General features: G+C 47.1%; 1 protein-coding gene across 1 annotated transcript in view; it reads left to right on the top strand.

The window, feature by feature from the left end:
- Nucleotides 1-24,728, top strand: part of CABIN1 (calcineurin binding protein 1) — a 178,029-nt gene that overhangs the window by 54,580 nt on the left and 98,721 nt on the right. Inside the window, exons 10-19 of the mRNA XM_011960860.1 lie at nt 920-1,113; nt 3,678-3,814; nt 4,375-4,592; nt 6,620-6,698; nt 7,608-7,795; nt 8,677-8,829; nt 10,067-10,261; nt 14,367-14,609; nt 15,915-16,071; nt 19,844-19,959. Of these exons, the coding sequence (XP_011816250.1) occupies nt 920-1,113; nt 3,678-3,814; nt 4,375-4,592; nt 6,620-6,698; nt 7,608-7,795; nt 8,677-8,829; nt 10,067-10,261; nt 14,367-14,609; nt 15,915-16,071; nt 19,844-19,959 (1,680 nt within the window). The remainder of the gene's footprint in view (nt 1-919; nt 1,114-3,677; nt 3,815-4,374; nt 4,593-6,619; nt 6,699-7,607; nt 7,796-8,676; nt 8,830-10,066; nt 10,262-14,366; nt 14,610-15,914; nt 16,072-19,843; nt 19,960-24,728) is intronic.

Here is a 24,728-nt window from a genome sequence, read left to right as displayed (position 1 = left end):
TGCCTCTTTAGAGAGAAGGGTCATGCTGACACTCATGACTCAAGTGGAAGTGGGAGCCCCCAGCCCTAGAGGAGCCTCTCAGCCTGCTCACAGTGCCACTACCTGTCAGGGCCATTTCAGCTCTAAAGCCTCTGCAGTGAGGGGGACGGGGGATCAGCGTGCAGCTCCTGCTCCTTGATAGTTCCCCCAGGACCATTTAGTGCCTTGGCTACCACATTCTGGCATGAAGGTCGCTCTTACTCGTAACATGGAAGCTAGCAGAGGTCCCCTCTGCTGGTCCTGCTCTCTTGCTGACGGTGTACCTCCTGAGTTCTTTGATTTTAGAAAACAAAGTCAGCAAAGTCACCAACCACTGTATGTTTTATTGATTTTTATTATTACTAGAGTTGTCAGAAGTTTTTGTCAAAAGCTCCGAGCCTTTTCTTGATTTCTATGTCACTGAAAAAAGAATCTGGTAGATACAGAAGTTTCTGAATAAACATGCATGTGGTTGTCTCTTTTTTACTTAATCATACATGACATTCTTCTGTTGCCATATAGTTCACACTGTTTTTTTGCTCTTATATTGCTGAGTGCTCAGAGGGTCCTGGGTAGGGTCAGAGCCACTCACTCTCTCTGTTCTGGGTATATCAGGTGAGACCCCAAAGTTCAGCCGACCAGTGAGGGGATGGGAGGGTAAGGATGTTGCTTGCTTTGTAACTGTGGAAAGTAATCTTGAAATCTGGCTTGTGGGTCCTGTGAAGTCAAGAAAGGTGTGAGAGTTAAGGGGCTTCAAATTAATTTTACTTGGGATTCTTTGTTGTTGAAGAAGAGATGGAACATTTTTTGAAGGTCAAAGAGTTTAATGCTAGTAGATTTATAAAAGAGGGAGATTGATGTGTCTGTATGGTGCATTTTTTCACCCCTGCCACCGTGTAAGATTTTAATTTGCATTCTTTGTGAAGGTGATATTTCTGGGGGAGATAAGTCCAAAAAAGGGGTAAAACGGAAGAAGATTTCAGAAGAGAGCGGAGAAACAGCAAAACGGCGGTCTGCCCGTGTCCGAAACACCAAGTGCAAAAAAGAAGAGAAAGTAGACTTCCAGGAGCTTCTGATGAAGTTCTTGCCGTCCAGGTACTGTGTATTTTTTCTCATTGTCAGAAACAAACCCACAAACCTCCAGCGTACACCATCAATAACATTTCTCATTCCATTGCTACCCTCTTTTCTGATCTCCTCCTTTGTGTTCCCATAACATCTGTGCAGATGTCTGAAGCACAAATCTCACTGGAGTGGGATCTTGGATTTTTCTCGCCTCTCCCCACCTCTGAAATTTCTGAAGGCAGGAGCTTTGACTTGTTCATCTTTTGAGAGCTAGAAGGAACATTCTCATGTCCCTGTATATTTACAAGACATCTAATTGTTGCTGGGAGGCAGAGGCGTGCTGTGCCTTGAAAACCCCATGCAGATGCAGATGCCCTGAAAACCCTATGGAGGGGAGCTTCCCTTCTGCTTTCAGGGAGTCTGTGTCTACTTGATTTGCTCCAGGCTCAGCAAGATTCCCTTGCATTCTGAGAAGGTAGAGGAGGAGCTTGTGAAGTATTCCTGGGTCTTACTCATTCTTAGTGCTTCTCAGGAGCCTAGGGGACAAGCAGGTACCAGGTTCCCCAGAGCTGGGAGGGACTTGGTCCCCAGTGCTTCTTACTTAGGTTTTCACCAGTCCTGCTTTTTGTCCTTGCCTGCTCACCTCCTTTAGAGGCTTTAGGGTCCTCAATTTCTGAGCCTTCCTGGAATTTATGGTACCAGTGGATTGGTTTCTTAATACTCCGCTTCCTCCTCCCTTTGCTGAGTGGAGAGGCCTCTCTCGGCAGACACCATTCTTCATTTGCACTGGACCATCTGCCTTCTAACAGTTGTCTGGTACATTTTGTCTGCTAGGGTGTCCTCGCCTATCTTCTGTCTTTGTGAGTTTATACCTTTTTTATTCCTTCATTGTTACTGGAATGGAGTTTGGGAGCTAACCATGTGTGTTCAATATGCCATCTTTAAACAGGAGTTAAACTAGCAGTGGTTCTTTCCTGTGATAGTTTATTTCAGTGGAACCAACATCAAAGTGGTGAAGGAGAAGCCAGAAGCTTTAGGTGGATTGTAAATTTATTTTACAGCAAGATTCCTAATTTTCTTAATTTGTTATCTTTCTGAGGTGAAGGTGAAATGCTTAGAAATAATGATTGTTCTCAGTACTTGATGCAGGACCAAAGTGGGGCTACAGTGCCTTCTGATGAATTTTTCTTAAGGGGTAATACCAGAAGAAAGTTTCCCTTTGGAAGAGCTGCAGGATTGATTGTTCTTTGGTTGATGATGCCAAGAGATTTGAGTGACCCTATATTCCCCTTAGCCCTGCTTTTTACTCCAAGGTCTTGTTCCCCCGTCCCATTTACCTGGAATGGTTTCGACTTTCTTTTTTATCTTTATTTTAGTTGTTGGTTTCCTTTGTGGTTTAGTGTGCTCCTTTGTTTTTTATTTTTGTTAGAGATGGAGTCTTGCCCTGTCACCTAGGCTGGAGTACAGTGGCACAATCATAGCTCATTGTGGCCTTGAACTCCTGGGCTCAAGGGATCCTCCTGAATAGCTAGGACTACAGGTGCATGCCACTATGCGCAGCTAATTTTATTTCTTGTTTTTTGTAGAGATGAGGCCTTGCTATATTGCCCAGGCTGATCTTGAACTCCTGGCGTCAGGCCATCCTCCTGCCTCCACCTCCCAAAATGTTGAGATTACAGGCTTGAGCAACCACACTCAACTTAGTGTCTGCTTCTTTGAATGGTCAAGGCAAGAGCAACATGGTCGTTTGCCTGATGGAGTCGCCCTGGGAGTGTGTGCAATACGTGAATGAAGACATTCACAAGTGCTCTGAGTGTTTATGCTGCAGGGGTTCTGGGCTGAGGGAACATCACAAGGTTGGCTGAAATGGGTCCTTGGGAGGAGTGCCTGCCAGGAGAGGTGTCTCCAGTCCCAAGACTGGGCCCACCCACAGCTTTGTGAGGAGCTATGGAAGGACCAAGTTCAGATGGGTCCCCCAAACTCCCACCTATCTATCTACTTTCCACCTTACTCGTTGGGCTCCCATGAGGCCCTAGAACACACAGGTACTCTTCTGGCCTGTGCCTTTGTACCTGTTCTTGTCCTGCATCTTTGCATTGCCAGCCCTTCTCCTCCTCCAGTGGCAGCGTGAACATCATCCCCTCTCAAAGGCTTTGTCTGACCTTGCTCTCTAAAGCAGAGCCCTTTTGACCCAGAGTCTCAAGCACTCTGTTGTGAGGTGGTCCTTATTTAGGTTAGTTTTGTGTACCTGCTGATTGGCTGTGTCTCTTTAGCGGGTAAGCTTACTGCAGGCAGGATCTACCACATTTAGGGCTGCTGTATTCAGTGCCTAGCACAGTGCCTGGCACATAGCTGGTGCTCGGTAATCATCTGTTGATGAGATGAGTGAACAAGTCAGGATACAGACCAAATGCTAGCTCATAAAGCCCTGGAGAGAGGCAGAGCCTACGGGAGGCCTGGGTTCTGGACCCCACCACCCACTTATTTTAGCTGCCTTCTTCCTGGCTCAGATTTGGTTTCTCTAACAGGAAGAGTTCAGATGCTTGTGTCAGAACGTGTGTTGTGACTTTATGATTTTGGCATGTTACATGCAGGTTAAGAAAGCTGGACCCTGAGGAGGAAGATGATTCCTTTAATAACTATGAAGTCCAGTCAGAAGCCAAACTGGAAAACTTCCCAAGCATTGGGCCTCATAGACTGTCATTTGACTCAGCCACGTTCATGGAATCTGGTAGGAATTGAGCAGTGTGACCATTCACTTTGGGAGTTCTTCTTCCCACTATCCTATAACCTGCTTATGTTTTGTTCTGTGAGAATGGTTCTGGGGTGTTTTTTCATGTGGCCAAGAGTCTGCCTGGATTAGTCTTGGACCTGAGCCCTGTGGTCAACTTGGAGGTCTTCTAAAATGTCTAGACTCATACTTGCTGTGCTTTCTTATGGCTAAATTCACAGGCTTCGCTTTACAAATTGAATATGTATAAGCACACTTGTTGAGTGTGTATCAGTATATAACTGCTGAGTGAGATTAGTGCACATGGCAGCACTTGGAGGTCTGCCCTTTTGATGTCCACCTTAGATATGGAGATTCAGAGAGGCTCAATCATAGCTGCTGAGGGCTGGAGCCAGGCATTGAACCCAGTAGCCTGATCTCAGCACCACAACGTGGTATCATGTCCACCTGGATCAGATGGTAGAGGGAGGGAACAGTCTTTACTGTCCCAAAGAAAATGGGAGATCCTGGCATGAAAGGTCCTCTTTGTTCAAGTCAGGTTGTTCTTGCTCCCTGGGCAGAAAAGCAGGACGTGCATGAGTTCCTGCTGGAGAACCTAACCAACGGGGGCATCCTGGAGCTGATGATGCGCTACCTGAAAGGCATGGGCCACAAGTTCTTGCTAAGGTGGCCTCCAGGCCTGGCGGAGGTCGTGCTCAGCGTCTACCACAGCTGGAGGAGGCACAGCACCAGCCTGCCCAACCCGCTGCTGAGGGACTGCAGCAACAAGCACATAAAGGTTGGGGGGAGCCTCTCAAGGGCTGGTATTGAACTGGGACCAGGGCATGGGGACAGGGATCTTGCATGGGTGTGGGGCTGCTGTTGTGTTTGGTTGCATCTACTTGTGGGCCTGGAACCTGGGCTTTTTGTGAGTGTTGAAGCAGGAAGTCACTGAACCGGGTTTGTGCCTAGAAAGCTCCCTGATGGCTGAGTGGAGGATACACTTGCGGGTGAGAGTGGGCTCAGGGGGCCGTCACGAGGCTGCTGTCATGCCAGGTGAACAGTGGCTGAGATCCAGTGGTAATAGTGGGATGCTGGATTATGGTTGCAGAGCTGGACATGGGATGTGTGAGGGAATGAGAATCATGAGAAGGGCTTCTTGGGTTGTGTACTGAGTCAGAGGAAGGCTTGCCAGGAGAAGCTGGAGGAAAGGGAAACATTTGGTTTGTTTGAGGTGGCAGGGACTGTGACTGAGGCTTTTGTTGTTGTTGTTTGAGACAGGGTCTTGCTCTGTTGCCCAGGCTGGAGTGCAGTGATGCAGTCACAGCTCACTGCAGCCTCAACGTCCTGGGCTCGGGTAATCCTCCCACCTCAACCTCCTGAGTAGCCGGGAGTACAGCCTTACACCACCACACCCGGTTATAGTCCCAGCTACTCGGGAGGCTGAGGCAGGAGAATGGTGTGAAGCCGGGAAGGGGAGCTTGCAGTGAGCCAAGATGGTGCCACCGCACTCCAGCCTGGGTGAGAGTGTGAGACTCTGTCTCAAAAAATATATATATTTGTTTTGTTTTTTAGAGATGGAGGTCTCACTATGTTATGATGTTATGATGTCAAGACATAACAGGCCATAAATGGCCTGTGACTATTTTTAACAGATGATAAAACAGCAGAAACTAAATAGGGTGCTTAGAGAAGCGTTGGGGGCCTCCAGCAGTAGGGGCTGAGCCTCACTGAGCCTTGTCTTCCTGCTGCATTCCACACCCCAGCCTCCTCCACTTGGTGCCTCCTAGAGCTTAAGGGAACACAAGGTGCTCTGGCCCCGTACTCCTGTTGGAGATGGGACACTGAATGCTAAAGCAGGAGCACCAGAAACATTCAGGGATGCCTGGTGGTCTTTCTGACTTGAGAGCACAGGAGGTAGAGGAGCTTGTAGGTCAGCCATCCCTTGCTGGGCATCCTCCACTGGGATACCTCGGGACTACCTCCTGGCAACTTCTGCCCACCAGGCCATGCTCCCCTGGAGCAGTTGTGAAACAGCAGGAGGAACCAGGGCTTTGATCCCCAGGCAAAGCAGGCTGATGATAACTTTCCAGCTGTGCCCACTGGGCAAGTGCCTTCTCATTGCTGAGCCTCAGCTTCCTCAAGTGCCCTAGGAATGGTATACCAGCTGCCCAGAATCTTTTTTTTTTTTTTTTGATACTGAGTCTTGCTCGTCGCCCAGGCTGGAGTGCAGTGGCGCGATCTTGGCTCACTGCAAGCTCCCCCTCCCAGGTTCACACCATTCTCCTGCCTCAGCCTCCGAAGCCGCTGGGACTACAGGCACCCGCCACCACGCCTGGCTAATTTTTTTTTTTTTTTTTTGTATTTTTAGTAGAGACAGGGTTTCACCATGTTAACCAGGATGGTCTCGATCTCCTGACCTCGTGATCCACCTACCTCAGCCTCCCAAAATACTGGGATTACAGGCGTGAGCCACCGTGCCCAGCCAGCTGCCCAAAACTTTTAAGGGTTGAATTCTGTAATTTGGATGCAGTGTCTGGCCCAGCACTTGGCAGGTGACAGGGTTGCCTCTTCAACAGGACAAGAACTCTGAAGACAGGTCTCCTGGTCCTTCCCAAGTCTTGTCCCAACTATACATCCATGTGGCTCTTTTTATGTCCTGAAGAGTGGTCACTGATTATCACTTATGAAATGGCAAGTGAATAGAAAGAATTATATTTTTATCAAAAAGTAAAATTTAGTTTTGTTTCCTTCCACTGCCCCCTACCCCCAACACTGAAGAGGCTTTGTGATACTGTTCTTGACCTTCCTATGCCTGTCCTGCAGGACATGATGCTGATGTCTCTCTCCTGCATGGAGCTTCAGCTGGACCAGTGGCTGCTGACCAAAGGCAGAAGCTCTGCAGGTAGGCAGCATTATGTGTTCTGTGGCCAGGCTAATTTCTGAACCCCCCAGCAGCTGGGAGAAAGCCGAAGTGGGGAGACTGAGTCATGGTATTTAGACTTACATTTATAGTAGGCACATGTTTTGGGTTGGCTTGTCAGGGTCCCAGGGAAATCTCCTGGATACTCAAGAAGTGGTTAGCAGGAGCTAAGCCCCCAGAGGGAGCCACCAATCTGCTTTTGCTGTGAGATAGAAGGAAGTGGGATCTCAGTTTTGGTGTGACTGTTCAATGCAGTGCTTTATGTAGCTTCAGTAATTTTTCTGGTGATATGGATTGTTATTGTTGTTGTTGTTGTTTTTTGAGACAGGGTCTTGCTCTGTCACCCAGGCTGGAGTGCGGTGGCACGATCTCGGCTCACTGCAACCTCTGCCTCCCAGGCTCAAGCGATTCTCCCACATCAGCCTCCCGAGGAGCTGGGACTACAGGCGTGTTCCACCATGCCCAGCTAATTTTTGTATTTTTTGGCAGAGATGGGGTTTCACCATGTTGGCCAGGCTGGCCTTGAACTCCTGACTTCAAGTGATCCACCTGCCTCAGCCTCCCAAAGTGCTGGGATTACAGGCATGAGCCACTGGACCCAGCTTCATTCTGACTTTTAAACCACCACCTGGTGGAATGTAGATATGCTCAATGCTGTCTGTAAAATTGCTTTCCCTTGCCCCTGACTCTCAGGGGGGTCTCTGCATATCTTTGTCTTAAGTGGTCCAACCTCTCTGGTGCCTGCCACTCAGGGAGCTGTAGGGCTCTGAGGGGCCCAGGGTGCCCCTGGAGCTAGGGTGGGTGTGGTTAGGGCCGAGGGCAACTTCTGAGAAGCAGAAGGGCATTAGGATGCTACACATGAAGTTGATTCGTTGACCTCATGGTTTTTAGTGTCTCCTCGGAACTCCCCTGCTGGTATGGTGAATGGCAGATTTGGACCCGACTTCCCAGGAACCCACTGCCTTGGTGACCTCCTACAGCTGTCATTTGCCTCATCCCAGCGCGACCTGTTCGAGGATGGTTGGCTGGAGTTTGTGGTCCGTGTTTACTGGCTGAAGGCTCGCTTCCTGGCGCTGCAGGTTGGTTCCATGGTCAGCTGCTTGGGGAGTATGCCCTGACACCCAGCAGGATGGGCAGAAAACTGACCATGTTGGGGGCGGAGTGTGTGTGTGTATGTGTGCGGGCGTGCACGTGTACATGCATAGCACCTGCCTGGGCACTGGGCTTGGCATGAGAAAGTGCGACATGGTGGGGACTTCTCAGCATCTCAGACTTCCAAGCTTGATACCAGTCTGTAAAGCTCTTCAGCATAACCACAGAGCTCTGGAAGGCATTTGCTCTGCCTCTGCCTCCCCCACTCAAGATTGCCTTGGCATCTTGACTCTTTGCTTATGTTTTCCTGAGAGAGCCTGAGCAAATGAATAAACAGATACAGAGCTTTCTAGAAGGGAATTATTCACCTGTTTTGTGAGAGTTCTGGGAAAGCTTCTCTTCAGAGCCTGGTCTGGAAGGCCAGGATGGATTGGCTGTTACCTAGCACCTTGCACATGGTGGTACTGGTACACTGTGGTAGAATGAGTCAAGAGATTACCAGGGCCCTGTCAGCAACCATTTAGTCTAAAGGAGGCAACACTGTTTGATGTGAAGAACACTAGTTCTGGAATTAGGACAGGCCTAGCTCCTAACTCTGGCTCTGCTCAAGTGTCCTCAGTGTTTTCATCTGCAACATGGGGTTTATGATATCTCCCCTCACAGAGTTGATAGGGACTGTTCATTCAGTCAACAAGTATTTATTGAGCCTGAGCTACATGCCAGGCCCTTCTTAGGGATTACAGTAGTAACTGGTAAAAACCCCACCCTCATGGCCTCCACAGTCTAGTGAGATCAGAGGTGTAAGGCATCTGGCACGTCATAGTCAATCTTATGCTTCGGTCCCCTGACCTGTTTTCCTTTTAACCAGGGAGACATGGAGCAGGCCCTGGAGAACTATGACATCTGCACAGAAATGCTCCAGAGTCCCACCGCCATCCAGGTGGAGGCAGGGGCTGGGCGAAGAGACGTTGTCATCCGGCTACCCAACCTCCATAACGACTCTGTGGTTTCCCTGGAGGAGGTGAGTGAGAATTTTTGTTTGTTTGTTTGTTTTTTTCCCATAGATGAAGTTTCACTCTTGTCACCTAGACTGGAATGTAATGGTGCAATCTCGGCTCACTGCAACCTTTGTCTCCGGGGTTCAAGGGATTCTCCTGCCTCAGCCTCCCGAGTAGCTGGGATTACAGGTGCCTGCCACCATGCCTGGCTAATTTTTTATATTTTTAGTAGAGATGGGGTTTCACCATGCTGGCCAGGCTGGTCTTGAATTCTGACCTCAGGTGATCCACCCACCTTGGCCTCCCAAAGTGCTAGGATTATAGGTGTGAGCCACTGTGCCCGGCTGAAAGTTTTTAAATGGTGTTTCTTAGTCAAAGATTTCTTGTGATTTGGCATAGTTAGCCCAGGGTTGACCTGTTTCTGAGGAACAAGAGAGCTTCCCACATGCTGAGCGGGGCCCCTGCTGGGAAGACAGAAGAGGCCAGGGAAAGGCTGCTCTAGTACACTGGGGCACTGTAGATCCCTGGTGAAAAGCAGGTATGGGAGTTCTCACCAGCACTATTTAGAAGCAGTCATTGGTCTGCTCTCCTGGCTATGTGTGGCAGCCATCCCAGTGGAACTGGAAGGAAATACCAGCTGGAGCAGACCAGTATTGGGCTGGCCATGGGGTTGGGTCAGCAGTGTGTGGCCTATATGCCAGGTTCCACCCAGGTGCCACTTTATTCATTGTGCAGTTTCAGACCCTGCTGCAGTTCTGTATCTGTGAAATGTCCACACTGGCTGAAAGTGGCCTTCAGACTCTCCTAGAGTTGTTTCAGGGACAAGTACAGGTACAGGGCTGTCTACATGCCAGGGCTTCATCAGGTCCTGCGTGTAGTGTATGACAACCTCTGGTCCAGGCTTGCTGAGTCGCTGACAGCCTGATGTTCCGTGGTTCTGCAAGACTGGTTCACTGACCTGTGACAAGGCTGTCCAGCTGTCTTGGCGGATGCTTCCTGGAACTCCTTTGCTTCTGGGTAGTTTTTGATGTGCCTGTTTTTTAAAGAATTGGATGCCTTGCCATTAATAGAAATACTTTTAACACATACATTTCGTGTAAACACTGATGTATGAAGGAGGAATCTAATTTTTGGGGGGCTGGAACATAGTCTAATTTTTATTCTCCTCATCCAGTTCTGATAAAAACAAACACTGGCCAGATTTGGTGGGGCAGGGGCTGAGGGGTTTACCCTCATACAGCATTGCCGGGCCTTTTTCAGATTGATAAGAACCTGAAGTCGCTGGAGCGGTGCCAGTCCCTGGAGGAGATTCAGCGACTGTACGAAGCAGGTGACTACAAGGCTGTTGTGCATCTGCTCCGCCCCACTTTGTGTACCAGTGGGTTTGACCGGGCCAAACACCTGGAGTTTATGACTTCCATTCCTGAGAGGCCAGCCCAGCTGCTTCTACTGCAGGTGTGTGCTGCCAGTGTCCCTCACACCCACTTGCACCTTCTCTCCTTGCTTGTTTGTGTTTATTCTCTGGAGGCTCTGTGGTAGGCTCGCTTCCTGGCGCTGCAGGTTTACAGGCATGAGCCACTGGGCCCAGCTTCATTCTGACTTTTAAACCACCACCTGGTGGAATGTAGATATGCTCAATGCTGTCTGTAAAATTGCTTCCCTTTGCCCCTGACTCTCAGGGGGGTCTTTGCATATCTTTGTCTTAACTGGTCCGACCTCTCTGGTGCCTGCCACTCAGGGAGCTGTAGGGCTCTGAGGGGCCCAGGGTGCCCCTGGAGATAGGGTGGGTGTGATTAGGGTCAAGGGCAACTTCTGAGAAGCATAGCATATGTGTTCTTAAGAACACATAGCTAGAAGAGAGTGGATATCAACACCACTAAGCCCCCAGGAAGATGTTAGTCAGAAGATATGGTCAAGACTAGCGGAAAGTTAGAACCAAGGAGTGCAGGTTCTAGGGTTCTGCGTGGCTCGGGGTGATCCCCACACTTGACTCAGAACTTCTGCATGGCAGAGGAGGAAGGAAGAATTGTCGGGTCATCATCTGTCCATCTACTTGTTTGTTCATCCATCTCATTTTGTATTGTTTTTTAAGGTAAATATAAAAGTGGCTAAAATATCTGTACAGTATGAAGAATCAAGATAAAATAAAGACCCATGTAGCTGAAGAAAAATAACACTAGCCTTATGTTTGAAGCCTCACGTGCCCTCCTGAGTCCTTCTGTTGCTTCTTTTCCTCAGGAGGTAAACTCTCACCAAGAGCCTGCCAGGGAGCTGGCAGCTGCTGGGTGTTGGGCAGTTATTCAACCTCTCTGAGCTCAGTTCCTCATTTCTAGGATGGGGATGACCAGTGTCCTTAGCTCAGAGTCCTGTTGTAGGGATTACACAAGTTAATGTGTGTTGGCACCATGCCAGTCACTAGCAGGTGCTGTGGAGGTACTGCTGTCATCGTTGCCACCATCCTCAGGAGGGTTGAGTTGGCACCGAGATAAACATGGAAGATAATAAGCAAAATATGCTTAGTGGCATTGAGTCCTGGTCCCTTATGCTTCATGTTACTAATCACTTGTGTTTTTTATCTTATTGGGTACTTCCCTTTCAATTTGGAAAGAGTCCAGTCTTCTCCCAGGTTTTTTGCACAGATTCCAGAAAGCATTTTAATCATTAACATTCTTGAACTGGGAAATAGTTTAGAGGTGTGACTGTGGGAACAAATGGAAGCACCTCAGTCCTGGGGAAAGGGGAAGAAACAGTTGGTTTGGGGAAGCAGAAGGGAGAAGAGGGTGGAGGGAAGGAGGCTCCAGCTCCTGGCAGAGGAGGTCAGTCGGGCCCAAGCCAAGATCAGGGGATGAGATGTGTGTGACCTCAGTTGGCCTCCATAGGATGCCCTCAGTGCTCAGATGAGGTCTTGCTCTTACTGTCTTCTAGAACAGCTGGTTGTGACAAGATACCCCATTGATGGGGCAGGAGCTGCTGCTTGGGCAGGCACTGAACTGTGATAAGGGCTGTGCTTGAGGTCTGGGCTGAGTGCTGTGGAAACGCCTGCTTTTTGTGAATTAAGGACTCCAGATTATTGCTCAGTTTCATATTGAGAGTGTTTTCTTACTGATTTGGAGTGCTTTTTGTATATTAAAGATAGTAATCTTTTTCTCAACAGATCTTGCAAATATTTTTTTCCCAATTGTTTGCTTTTAAATTGCTGAGAAGTTTTGAATTTTTATGCTGTCAAATCTTTTGATGTTTTCATACATGTGTGATTTTGTTCATTGCTCATTGTGGTTTTTGTTCCTATGCTTAGACAGTCTTTCCAAGAGTGGAGAAATATTCATCTACTTCTTTATTTATTTTTTGAGACAAGAGTCTGGCTCTGTCGCCCAGGCTGGAGTACAGTGGTGCGATCTCAGCTCACTGCAAGCTCCACCTCCCGGGTTCACGCCATTCTCCTGCCTCAGCCTCCTGAGTAGTTGGGACTACAGGCGCCCACCACCACGCCCAGCTAATTTTTTTGTATTTTTAGTAGTGATGGGGTTTCATTGTGTTAGCCAGGATGGTCTGGATCTCCTGACCTCGTGATCCGCCCGCCTTGGCCTCCCAAAGTGCTGGGATTACAGGCATGAGCCACCGTGCCTGGCCTTCATCCACTTATTCTACATACATAGCTTGAGCTTTTATAGGGTGCCTGGCACTGGGCCAAGAGGAAGGCTGGTCCATGTTCTGGAGGGGAGGCTGACAAGAGACCCATCAACAGAGAGATAAAAAGAGTATTTGCTTTTGTTTTATTCCTGCAGAGTTAATGTTTTATGTTTTGCATTTAACTTGCTTCGTTTAGCTTTTCTCAAGCGGGGCAGTGAACTTGCAGTCTTCTCCCGCAGGTGTATAGTGGTGCTTTCTCCCAGTGGGCAAGCTGCCTATTATGTTCTTCAGTCTAATTGGATAGTTTGTGTCTTGTTGAGTTGATTCTTAGTCCTTAATGTTTTTGGTTGCTATATTGAGCAGAATCTTCTTGTTGTTCATTATCTTTTCCATGTATTCCTAAGTTGCTAGCTCATAGGAACCCTATTGATTTTTCGTGTTTGAGTCTGGGTGCTTCACTGAGTTCCCATTATCGCTTGTTTTCTGACTGGCTTGTTTGATTGTGTTTGGGTAGATGATTGTGTTGCCCCCAGTCGATGGTAATTTGGTCCCCTCATTCGTTGGTGTTTATTCTACTTTTTTGCTTCTTTCTGGCCTTGAGCCCTGGAGATTATGTCATATTTTAGAGCACCATTAGCAGGTCCTTGTCTTGTCCCTGACTTTCACAATGACTCTGGTTACATTTAATAGTCTTTATCATGGTGGAAAATAATCCTCTGGCTCTCACATGTTGGGTGTTTTGACTAGGAGGCATCAGCTCAGGCTTTGGACCCCCATATCAGCACCCTGTAGGCACCCTCGAACCGCAGTGGCCTCCTGGTAAAGGGTGCTGGCTTTCTCTAATGAAACACGGGCCCCATTTTCCTGGCAATTAGGATTTATAAATTGGGGGAGGTATTGATCTGTGTTCAGATACTACACCACATTCCAAAGGCAGTTTCAGGTATTTCTGACACCACACCTGTTGGTCTCATCTCAGAGAGTGGCAGCTGCATGTGTCAAGGTTGGGAGGAGCCGCTGCCAGGCCTGGGCTGTGGCGAGGTTAGAGCCCAATGGGGCACCGGGCAGCAGGTGCTTCCTGCAGGTGTAACAAGCAGCCCACCAGATCTGTGAATTCACAGACTGTGTTTCCCCATGCAGCAGCACAGTGATGAAAGAGAGATCCCAGGCATTTAAATAGGTTGTATTCTAGGTCAAAAAAAAAAAAGGAGCTTTGCAAAAAGCAATGGCTTCCTTCCAAAGAGAAGCTTTTAAAATAGAAGTAACAGTTCAGTGTGGTGTTCTCAGAATTCTTCCATGTGCCAGGCACTGTGCTGAGTGTAATAGGCACATCAGCTCATTTAAGGCCCACAGTGCCACTGAGTGGATGATGTGGTGGCTGAGGCTCATATGGCTCACACATTGGCCCCATCAGGGCACCTGGGGAGGAGGGACCTGGTAGAATGATGACTTTAGTGTTGCCTGGCCAGTTGCCTCTGTTGTGGCCTTGGCTCAGGCCCTCCTCCACTGAGATAGTCCCTCCCTGGCAGTCTGCCCCTTCCTTGCTGAACCCCCTCCAGAGCCCTGGCACTGGATGGACACAGTGGCTCTGGGGAGAGCTGACAGGTGTAGGGGTCCCTGTCTCACCTTGGCTGGCTCTGCAGCCTCATTCCCAGCGTCCCTACTTTATAAATGGGGAAGGTGAGGTACAGAGGTGAAGCCTTTCTGAAAGCTTCGTGACTGGTGACATTCTCTGCTGCCATTGCCCACAGGCCATCAGACTACCCTTCCAGGCACCTCTGGGCTGCATGGGGCCTATGCTGTGCTGGGGCTCGTACTTCCCTTTCTTTTGCCGCCCCTCATCTGTTTTCCTTCAGTTGTCTCTGCTCAGGCCTTGGGCCCAGATGTGCTGAGCTCACCGTGCACTTCATCTGGCTTCTTGGTGTACTAGGACTCCTTGCTCCGGCTGAAGGACTATCGGCAGTGTTTTGAGTGTTCCGATGTGGCTCTGAATGAGGCCGTCCAGCAGATGGTGAACTCAAGTGAGGCTGCAGCCAAGGAGGAGTGGGTGGCCACAGTGACCCAACTGCTGATGGGTATCGAGCAGGCCCTCTCTGCGGACAGCAGTGGCAGCATCATGAAGGAATCATCCTCCACCACTGGCCTCGTGCGGCTCACCAACAACCTCATCCAGGTAACCCCCTGGCTCCTTCTCACCCTGCCCTGCCCCAGTAGGTATGTCTCTCTGACATCCCTCTTCTTCAGTAGTTAAGCTTTCATTGCTAATTAGGCACCCAAAGGGGACATGATGACTTCTTTGGCTGGAACTTTCGGGATCTGAGGAGGGGTTTGTGTGCAGGCTGCAGACCTTCCTGGGACTGGTTGGATCTGGGGATTGGAGACCATGTAGCACTTGGTGCCACAGGGTTCTTCCAGACCTCCATCCCAGAGGGGAAGAAATAACCTCACAGGGAGGCCCTGGTCTGCCTGCATTGAGTCAGAGGCAGAATGGGAGCCAGAGCGTAGGCCGTGATGGCTCCAGCATCCCATGCCGTCCTGGCACTTCCAACTAAGGAGTGGTCACAGCACCCTGCGTTGTCCAGGAAGGCTTTAAGGCAGAGAATCTTCCTGTGAAGCACTCTGGGCTGTCTCCTCAATTCCCACTCAGGCCTTCAGCAAGTCCTGCCAAATCTGTGTCCTCACCCCTCCAGCCTTTGTTTCTCCCTCTGTCTTCATATTTCTGCTGTAGTCCAGACCACTGCTACTCTTGCTTGAGCTGCGGCAGCACACTCGCCACAGTCTCCTCTGCCCCTTCCAGCCACTGTCCAACCACAAAGGCACCTTTCCAAAATATATGTGAATGTGCTCCCCCCTCACTTAAAACCCTTCATGTTCCCTCCAGGTTGTGTGTCACGTACGGTACACTAAGCCCCAGGCCTGTCTCTCCCCCTGGTCTTGTGCTCCCTTGGCTGCAGCCCTCCTGGGCTACCCTCTGGGGTCCCTGCCTGCATGCCTGTCCTCTGCCCCCACTCCTTGCCCTCCCTGAGTGTTGGACACACCACAGCCACACACCTGGAAACTTTTAAAAGGCTCTCCCCTGTCTGCCCCACCCCTCCTCTGTGAGCCATTGTGGCTGCATCTGTTCTCATTGCAGCAGCCATACTGATGCTTTGCACTTGTATAGTTTGCCCATTGCTCTCTTCTCTCTGGGCTCTCAGCTCCCCCATGCCCTGTTCACAGGACGCAGCACATAGTAGGTACTGAGGGTATCAGTAACTGCATGTGGCATGGAGGGTGGTGTGACTCTATCTTTGGACATTATGGGCCTCTGTCCGATGACATGTTGAGGATCTGCTAGATTACAGTGCGCATATCAGAACAGTGGGGGTGGGCAGGTAGCATGTACCAGCTCCCTAAGAGGCCTCCTGCCTCCCTTCGGTCTGCCCTGAAGGCTTACCCTGCTGTGACACTTCTACTGTCTCCCGCCCCTCACCGTCAGGTCATTGACTGCAGCATGGCCGTGCAGGAGGAGGCTAAGGAGCCCCATGTCTCTTCAGTGCTGCCCTGGATCATTCTACACCGGATCATCTGGCAGGAGGAAGACACCTTCCACTCTCTGTGCCACCAGCAGCAGCTCCAAAACCCAGTGGAGGAAGGTGCACAGGCAGTGGGTGCAGTGGGGATGAGCTCTGACTCCCATGTCCTTGCCCCTGTCCTCTGCCCTAGGGTCCTGGACCTTATCCACATGTTGTGAGTGGGGCTTCATCCACTCAATCCAAGGATTTTGCTTGCGCCTGGACAGAGGCAGAAGTGTTCTTGGTTCTTCCTTAAGGGAGCTTACTGTGCAGTGGGCACAGGAGTCCTGGGTGTGTGAACATGGCATGTTTGGTGCAGGTGGCAGCATGGAGGGAGTGACAAAAGGTTACTACTTATGAGGAATGCTGACACTGCTCCAGGAGGCCTTGTACCCACTAGCTCCTTTAATCCCCATGACACCCCAAGGGATGGTAAGCCGAGGGCAGCGTGGAGCGAGCACAGGTTCCACATCCCAACTGTCACTTCTTAGATGTGTGACCTTGGGCAAGTCATATAACCTCAGCCTCTATTTCCACATACCCGTATTGGGAATAATAGTATCTACCTCAGAAAGTTGTTCTGAGGATGAAATGAAATAATAAAGCCATGAATCACCATGGTGAGTCAATGCCTGGCTCATGGTGGGTGCTGAGTGATGAGAATCCAGGGAGGGCCTGCCCTAGACCCTTAATGGAGATGGCCCTGGATCCATGGTCAGTGCAATGGTAGAAAATGTGCTGGATTGAAGAAACGACAGTACAACAGCTAAATGACACTTAAAGGAAAGATCACCTATAATCTTATCAGATAGATATTTTTTTTCTTTTTCCATTTTTTGTTTTCTTGCATTTGCTGTCCAGACTTGGCCTAATGCACATCTAGTTTGTGTGCAGTTGTTATAATAGTATGTATCTATTGATGCTTGTATTCAACTAGCTTAAAGTTAAGTTTATTGAAGATTTTTCCTCAATAATTTGTAAAACAAGAAAAAGTGGAAAGGAAAGAGTCATCCCTATTCCAACTGCTCAGAGAAAACCAGAGTTAACATATGGTTTTTCTCCTTCCCTTCACACTTTCTCTGTAATTTTATTCACTGCTCAAAAGTTCATCACCTGCTGATGACATGTCAGGGCTCTGTGAATAGGATACCTCTGGCCTTGACAGGTTTGTGGTGGTGGGAGACAGATCAATTATCTAACAGCATCAGGCTGGTGTGGTGGACTGAGAGGAGGGCACCTGATGCTGCCCATGGGTGTGGGTGTGGGTGTGGGTGTGGGTGTGGGTTGAGTTGAGCCCTGATGGAAGAGCAGGGGCAGAGGAAGACACTGGGGAGGCAGAGTGGGGCCAGGGACTGAGCAAGCCTTAGACAGGAGACGTTGGGCATGGGGATTGGATAGGGGAGGAGGGGCCAGATTGCAAAAGGCTTTTATTCTCTGTTTTGTAAGGCCGTTGCTCCATTTTGCTCCACTGTTTTCATCATGCTGATGAGAGGTGCATGCTCTGTTGAACCGTCCCCGCTGCTGAACCCTTAGTTTGTCCCAGCTACTCAGGAGACTGAGGCGGGAAGATTGTTTGAGTCCAGGAATTGGAGGCTGCAGTGAGCTATAATTGTGCCAATTGTACTCCAGCCTGGGCAACAGTTAGACCCTATGTCTTAAAAAAAATTTCATTCTTACAGGTCATGCCATGATGAACACCTCATGCATGCCTTTTTGCTTCTACTCAATTGTTTTTTTAGGATAAATTTCTAGCAATGTATATCTTTAGAGCTCTTGACAATTATTACCTCTGATACCTTATTGTTCTCCAAAAGGATTTTAGTGTGAAAAAAAATTAAAGTTTACAACTATAAATTTTGTTATTTTTCTTAGAAAAGTAACACAAAAAAGACTTCTGGATTGAAATTTTCCTTTCCCTCAAAATTAATTATGCAAACAAAAATTAGTTTTCAAAAAACTGCCAGCAAGTAAACACGGATAGAGGAATAGTCAAATACCTTAAACTTTGAAAAGTACATCAAAGAAAGAAAGAGAGAGAGGAAGGGAAGGAAAGGAAAGAGAAAGGAAAGAAAAAAGAATGATTCTGGTGTAGTAGCAGTAGGTGTGGCTCTGTCTCTGCATGTCCCTCAGCAGGAGAACTGAGGGAAGATAGCAAGTTGACCAAATCCTGGGAAATATTATTAATATTCTCATTTGTGGAGAGTGGCATGAGAGGAAAGCTCCTCCATCCCACCCTCGGCCTTGGCAGAGGCAGGAAGAGCCACAGGATCCTGCCATCTTCCAGTGTGCAGACTGAGCTGAGGGAAGGGGCCCTGGGATAAAACGCACTATGGTTGGGTGGTGAGGGGCCTGGTGAGGATATTATCACCCAGGAAAAATAATAGTAGTTATCACATACTGAATTCTCTGGAAGCAGATACTAAGACAGGGTTTATTAGGAAGGCAGAGGAAGCAGGATTGGGCTTTTGAGCTGACAGACAGAATGAAACAAAAAGAATTGTAGAACTGAGGAAAACACTGCAAACTAAGTCTCACCATTGTAAAGTCATAAATGCAAACAGCAAGGAGCAGAATGAGTATGACAAATTGAAACAGTTGGTTGCAATTAAGAGCCAAAAGCAACAGGGCATGGTGGCTCACTCCTGTGATTCCCACACTTGAGGAGGTCAAGGCAGAAGGATTACGTGGGGCCAGGAGTTTGAAGCCAACCTAGGCAACGTAGTAAGACCCTGTATCCACAAAAAGTAAAAAAAAAAAAAAAAAAGCCAGTTGTGGTGGCACCTATAGACCTAGCTACTTGGGAGGCTGAGAAGGAAGGTTGAGCTATGACCGTGCCACTGCAATCCAGCCTGGGCAAAAGTGAGACCTCATTTTAAAAAAAAGAAGAAAAAGTACAAAATAAATTTCATGAAAGAAAGTTATTACTAGTGACTTCTGACATGTTCTGTCCTGATCCACTCTAAAAATCTAGTTGTAAGTCGTTAATGGGTTATGGCCCAGAGTTTCAAAAATACTGAGGGACCTTTATAAACAAATAATACCTGTAGTGGTAAACGAGTGTGTAACTGGAATTCAGTAGTTCTTTTTCCTCCTGTTTTACTCTTTTTCTTCTGTATTATTCAGGTAGACCTAAATCTAAGAACTTTTAAGGCCAAGCACCATGGCTCATGCCTGTAGTCTCAACACTTTGGGAGGCTGAGGCAGGAAGATCACGTGAGGCCAGGAGTTTGAGACCAGCTTGAGCAACATACTGAGACCCTGTCTCTACAAAAAATCAAAACATTAGCTGGGTGTGGTAGCTCGCGCCTGCAGTCCCAGCTACTCAGGAGACTGAGGCGGGAAGATTGTTTGAGTCCAGGAATTGGAGGCTGCAGTGAGCTATAATTGTGCCACCTGTACTCCAGCCTGGGCAACAGTTAGACCCTATTTCTTAAAAAAAAATTTTTTTTAAGTTAAGAAATGGCATGTGTAGTATGGGTTCCATTGTTATAAATTACTTTTCTCTCATTCAAAATGCATCAGATATGCACAGAAGGATGCTTCGACTGGAGGTTCACCAGATGTCAGCATTGGTTCCCTCTGGGCTAGTATTTTGATGGATAAAGTGTGCTCCTTTATATTTTCCTATATGGCTTGAATTGTGTTTTGATAAGCGTGTATTGCTTTAGTAAAGCCATTCAAGTCACTACTTATTTAAAAAGGCAAAAAAAAAAAAAAGGAAAGGAAAAGAAAAATCTATGGTCATGTTGATAAAGACAGAAAAGCCTGAAAAGAAGAGACTGAGCCTGGCAGCCCCTGCAGGCACGCAGGTTCCCACACTAACTCTGTGTCTGTCGGCCTGGGCTTTCCCTAGGGATGTCGGAGACGCCCATGCTCCCATCCTCCCTCATGCTGCTGAACACAGCCCACGAGTATTTGGGCAGGAGGTCCTGGTGCTGCAATTCAGATGGGGCTCTGCTGCGATTCTATGTAAGTGCTTCCCCCTGGGCTGCAGACTGCCAGTTCAGGGCAGGGCTGTGGTGGGAGGTGGAATGGGAAGGGGACAGATTCATGTTGGTATGCTGAGCTTGCTCAGCCTTCCCTCAGTGGGCCCACTGTGCATCTTTGACTTAACAGCATTACTTAGTGTAGTTACTGAAGCTTGTCAGAAAGTCTGATAAGACTTTCTTGCCAGAAAGTTCCCTTGTGCACTTGATCCTCAGGAAGCTCTGGAACTCTTGAATAGCAGGTTGATTTAGATCCAGTAGTCGTTACTGAGTTTCTTCCTAGTCAGGCACAGGGCTAGGCCTTGTAGTTGTAATTGTAATTTCAGGAGTAAATAACCACATGCACCACCACCGCCTTCTGTTGAGTCCTGTTTGCTAAGCATGACTCACAATGCCAAGTAGTAGTTGCTCACTCATTAGCTATTATTACATCCATTCAATTAGTAAATGATTAGTGAGAGCACATACACTTCCTTGCACTTGTCAGTTGTGACTGACTGGCAGTATCTCCCTGGGTTTACTAGGGATAAGCAGCATGAACCCTGTCTCCAATCTCACTGTTGAATAGGAGGTCAAGCAGCGTGCAGACCAGTTACAGAGCATCTGGTGTTCTTCATATACCAAGACAGGGTTGTCAAACCCAGCCTGTAATATTTATTCATGAAGTTCTATTGGAATATAACCATGCCCATTCATTTACATATTAACTGTGGCTGCTTTTGCAGTAGAGTGGCAGAGTCCAGTAGCTGTGATGGAACTGTATGGCCAGCAAAGCCTAAAATACTTAGTATCTGGCCCTTTAAGAAAGCATTTGCTATCACCTGCTCTACACCTTCTCTTCAGGGAACAATACCTGCTCTTTCACAACTGCACCCTCCCTCCCAGCCCTCACCATCTTCCTGTGCTTTCCCCCTGGCACTTATCCTCCAGCATGCTGTGTGATACACTCATTGTATGTGTTGTATGTCTCTGCTCCACTGAAATTAACTTCAGAGAGAGTAGGGGGTTTTGCTAGTTTTGTTCACTGCTGGATCCAAGTACTTAGTACAGCAACTGGCACATAGTAGGTGCTTAATAAATATGGGTTAAAGGAGAGTATGCGTAGGTATAGAGCTCATGTATGTATAGAGCTTGACAGTTTGCAAAACACTTAGGCTGAGGATGTGATTCATCCAGGAGACCCATCTAACCCAGGTCCCTGTTGCTGGTTAGTGTCTGAGGCAATTTCCAACCCCAGCTCCAGGTACCTGAATGTCTCCCCTACCCTGTGAGCGCTGAGGGCCTTTGAGATGCTCACCCTGGGTCAGCTCTACCCTCCGAGACTATTTTTGGAAGAGTTTTTCCAGGATGAGTCTGTAATGCTGCCAGGACTCAGCCACTCCCTTTTTCTGCCTTCCCTCTGCCAACCGGAGAGTGCAGGGACAGTCTCAGCTTCCATAAGGTCGCTTCCACAAGACCATCTTCCTTATGCTGATTGGGAAGATTGAGTTAATGCCTTAGGCTAGCTTGGGTGGGAGTGGTGCTAAGAGTGAAGGGGTGGGCTGAAGGGGCAATAAGATGGTCCTATTTCGTTTTTCTTAATCTATGTCTTTTCTAGTGGAGCATGAATTCTAGCTGCTGATATCTGCTAGTGAATTTGAGGGAGTAGAAGTGAGTTGAGCACTGTTGTGTTTCATTTTATAGTTCCTGATTTTCCTGCCCAAGGCCCAGCCTTTAGATTTCTCCAACCTTTGCAGCAGCTTTCCTGACCACCGTGTGCCTTCTGCCTGCCATACTCTTCCTCACCTTCTGCATGACTGGTTTGTTGTTTCCTTCCTGCCTTTTCAAAGAGGCTTTTCTCTCTTGCCACATGCTGTCATGTCTACTGCTGGGGACCCCCACCATTTGTTTCTGTCATGTGCCCCTCCCCGACCAGATAGCATCCCTGGGACCAGGGACCTTTTCTCTCTTGCTATTTGAAGCATCCCTGGGGCCTGAGCAATGCCTGACAGACTGCTGCCCAGTTGATATTTCTTGAATGAGTGAATAAACAAACATAAAGACATTCATTCATTTCTCCAGAGATGTTTGCTGAGCACTCGTGATCTGGGTGCCATGGGGATTATGAAGGTCGAATACTTCATTACTACCTCTTCTCCTTGCCCCAGGCTCATGGTCTGCAGGTAAAAGGATTGCATTGTGAGAGTGATTTGAGGCCAACATCAGGGAGACCTTTTGTGTGGATTGTTTTCTCTTCTTAGAATGGAAATGTTCTCTGAGAGAAATCCTCTTGGATCTCTTCTTTTCATATATTCTACTTGGGTTGATGGATTCTTATCTGTTCATCTCCACACAGCTCAAATGACCTCTGTGCTATAGAGCCTTTATTAACACCTGGATATTCCCTCTTACATTGTGTGCCCACCCTCCTCTGTGTACCACACCCAGATTTTTTTATTTTTTTTGAGACAGAGTCTCGCCCTGTCGCCCAGGCTGGAGTGCAGTGGCACGATCTCTGCTCACTGCAAGCTCCGCCTCCTGGGTTCACGCCATTCTCCTGCCTCAGCCTCCTGAGTAGCTGGGACTACAGGTGCCTGCCACCAGCCCAGTATTTTTAGTAGAGATGGGGTTTAGTAGAGACCGTGTTAGCCAGAATGGTCTTTATCTCCTGACCTCGTGGTCTGCCCGCCTCGGCCTACCAAAGTGCTGGGATTACAGGTGTGAGCCACCGTGCCCGGTAGTTTTTTGTATTTTTTAGTAGAGACGGAGTTTCACTGCGTTAGCCAGGATGGTTTTGATTTCCTGACCTCGTGATCCGCCCATCTTGGTCTCCCAAAGTGCTGGGATTACAGGCTTGAGCCACTGTGCCTAGCCACACACCCAGATTTTATATGTATTGACAATCTGCTGTATTTGCCACAGATTTGTCTTCTGATAAAAATAAGAGTTAACAAGAAAACGTGCTCTTCATTACCCTACCTCCCTCACTCTCTTGAAGCTGGTGTGTATCTTTTTGTCCATTTTTTTTATACCTAATTATATATCTGTTGTTAGTAAATAGTATATAGTTACATGAGTTTTAAAATTTTACGTTCTAAATATCATATAGTATGTAACCTCTTGCAGCTTGCTTTTATTTATTTTAGTATACTGAGATATAGTTACATCGATACAAGTACATCTAGTTTATTCATTTTAATTGCTTTACAGGGTTCTATGGTGTGAGTATATCATGCTTTTAAACTTTTTAGTATGGAAAATTCCCAACATTATTAAAATAGAAAGTATAGTGCACTTGCATATAATGAGCACTGGTTAGTCATTATTATTCATAATGCACGTCCACTCCCCCACCTACCTTCTCAGTCATCCCACGTTATTCTGAAGCAAATCCTAGACATTTATATCACTTCATCTGTAAGTATTTGTTGTTATATTTTTAAAAAAATAAACTTTCCTAATGATGGCATTAAGGTTATTTATGCATTTTGGGTGTTATAAATGATATTATGGTTAATGTCCACCAAGAGGTTGTTTTATGTATACATGTGAGAGTTTCTCTTGTGTAGATTCCTGTAAAAGGAACTACTAGATCACAGAGTATGTACATTGCTAACTTTAAAAATTTTATTTTCAGATTATTCTCTAAAATTATTGAACGATTTTATACTTTTGATAGCAGTGTGGGAATTCCTGCACGGCTGTGTCAGCCCTAGATACAGTAGACTTAAATGTTGATGCCCATCTGAAAGACATGAAATGGTATTTCTTTGTTCTTTAAATGTTGTTTTTAATAATTTATAATTACTAGTGAGATTGAATATCTTTTTATGCCTATTTACCCCTTGGGTTTCCTCTTATGTAAATTGCCTGTTCACATAATTTGCCCATCTTTCTAGTGGTTTGTTTTTCTTTTTCCTATTGATTTGCAGTTTTTTTCTTAAGGTACTCTGAATTCCAGTCTTTCGTCTGATATATAATTTTCACCAGTTTTACATGCACATATTGTGTCTGTGTGCTTAGTTCTATTTCTATTTCTGTGCACCTTTGTGTGGGGTATCTTTTAACTATGTGTATGGTATTCGTTTTACAGAATTTTAAAATTTGAATGTCAAATTTGTTAGTCTTCTCCTTTGAGGTTTGTGATTTTTTGAAGGGTAGGGGTACTTTTACTTCCCTCTCACAAAATTATATAAAGATCTTCTCTACAGTAATCTACTAGTTTGCTCTTGTTTTTCATGTGTCTGTATTCCATCTAAATTTTATTTTTGTTAAAAGATAAGGTAGGAATCCAATTTTACATTCCATACGCATGGCCAGTTGGTTTGTACCATTTTTTGAAGAGTCTATTCTCTGTACTGACTTGTAAGTCACCTTCTTTCATGTTGGCTCTGTTCTTTTTATTGGCATAGGAGTCTTATCTGTTCCTGACAATACTGAATTGTCTCAAAGACAATACTGAATTGTCTTTGAGAGATTTTGATACCTGGTGGGGTTAACCTACTCACGTACCTCTTAGTCTCTTGACTATTCTTGGCCTTTTCCTCTTCTGTAGCATTGTAAGATCAGTCTGTGATGTTTTGTGATATCCAACCCCCTAACACAAACCCGCCATTGGAATTTTGTTTGGAATGACATTGACCTCACAAATTAATTTGCAAAAGAATTGTCATTTTTGTATGGTTGAGTCTTTCCAGTCGTAAATGTGGTATATCTCTCTGTTTATTTAGGTCTTATGCTTTCATGTCCCTTAATTCAGCTTAATAATTTTCT

Source organism: Colobus angolensis, unplaced genomic scaffold (genome assembly GCF_000951035.1).
Source record: "Colobus angolensis palliatus isolate OR3802 unplaced genomic scaffold, Cang.pa_1.0 Scaffold527, whole genome shotgun sequence".
Lineage (NCBI taxonomy): Eukaryota > Metazoa > Chordata > Mammalia > Primates > Cercopithecidae > Colobus > Colobus angolensis.
This window is presented reverse-complemented; position numbering and strand designations above follow the sequence as displayed.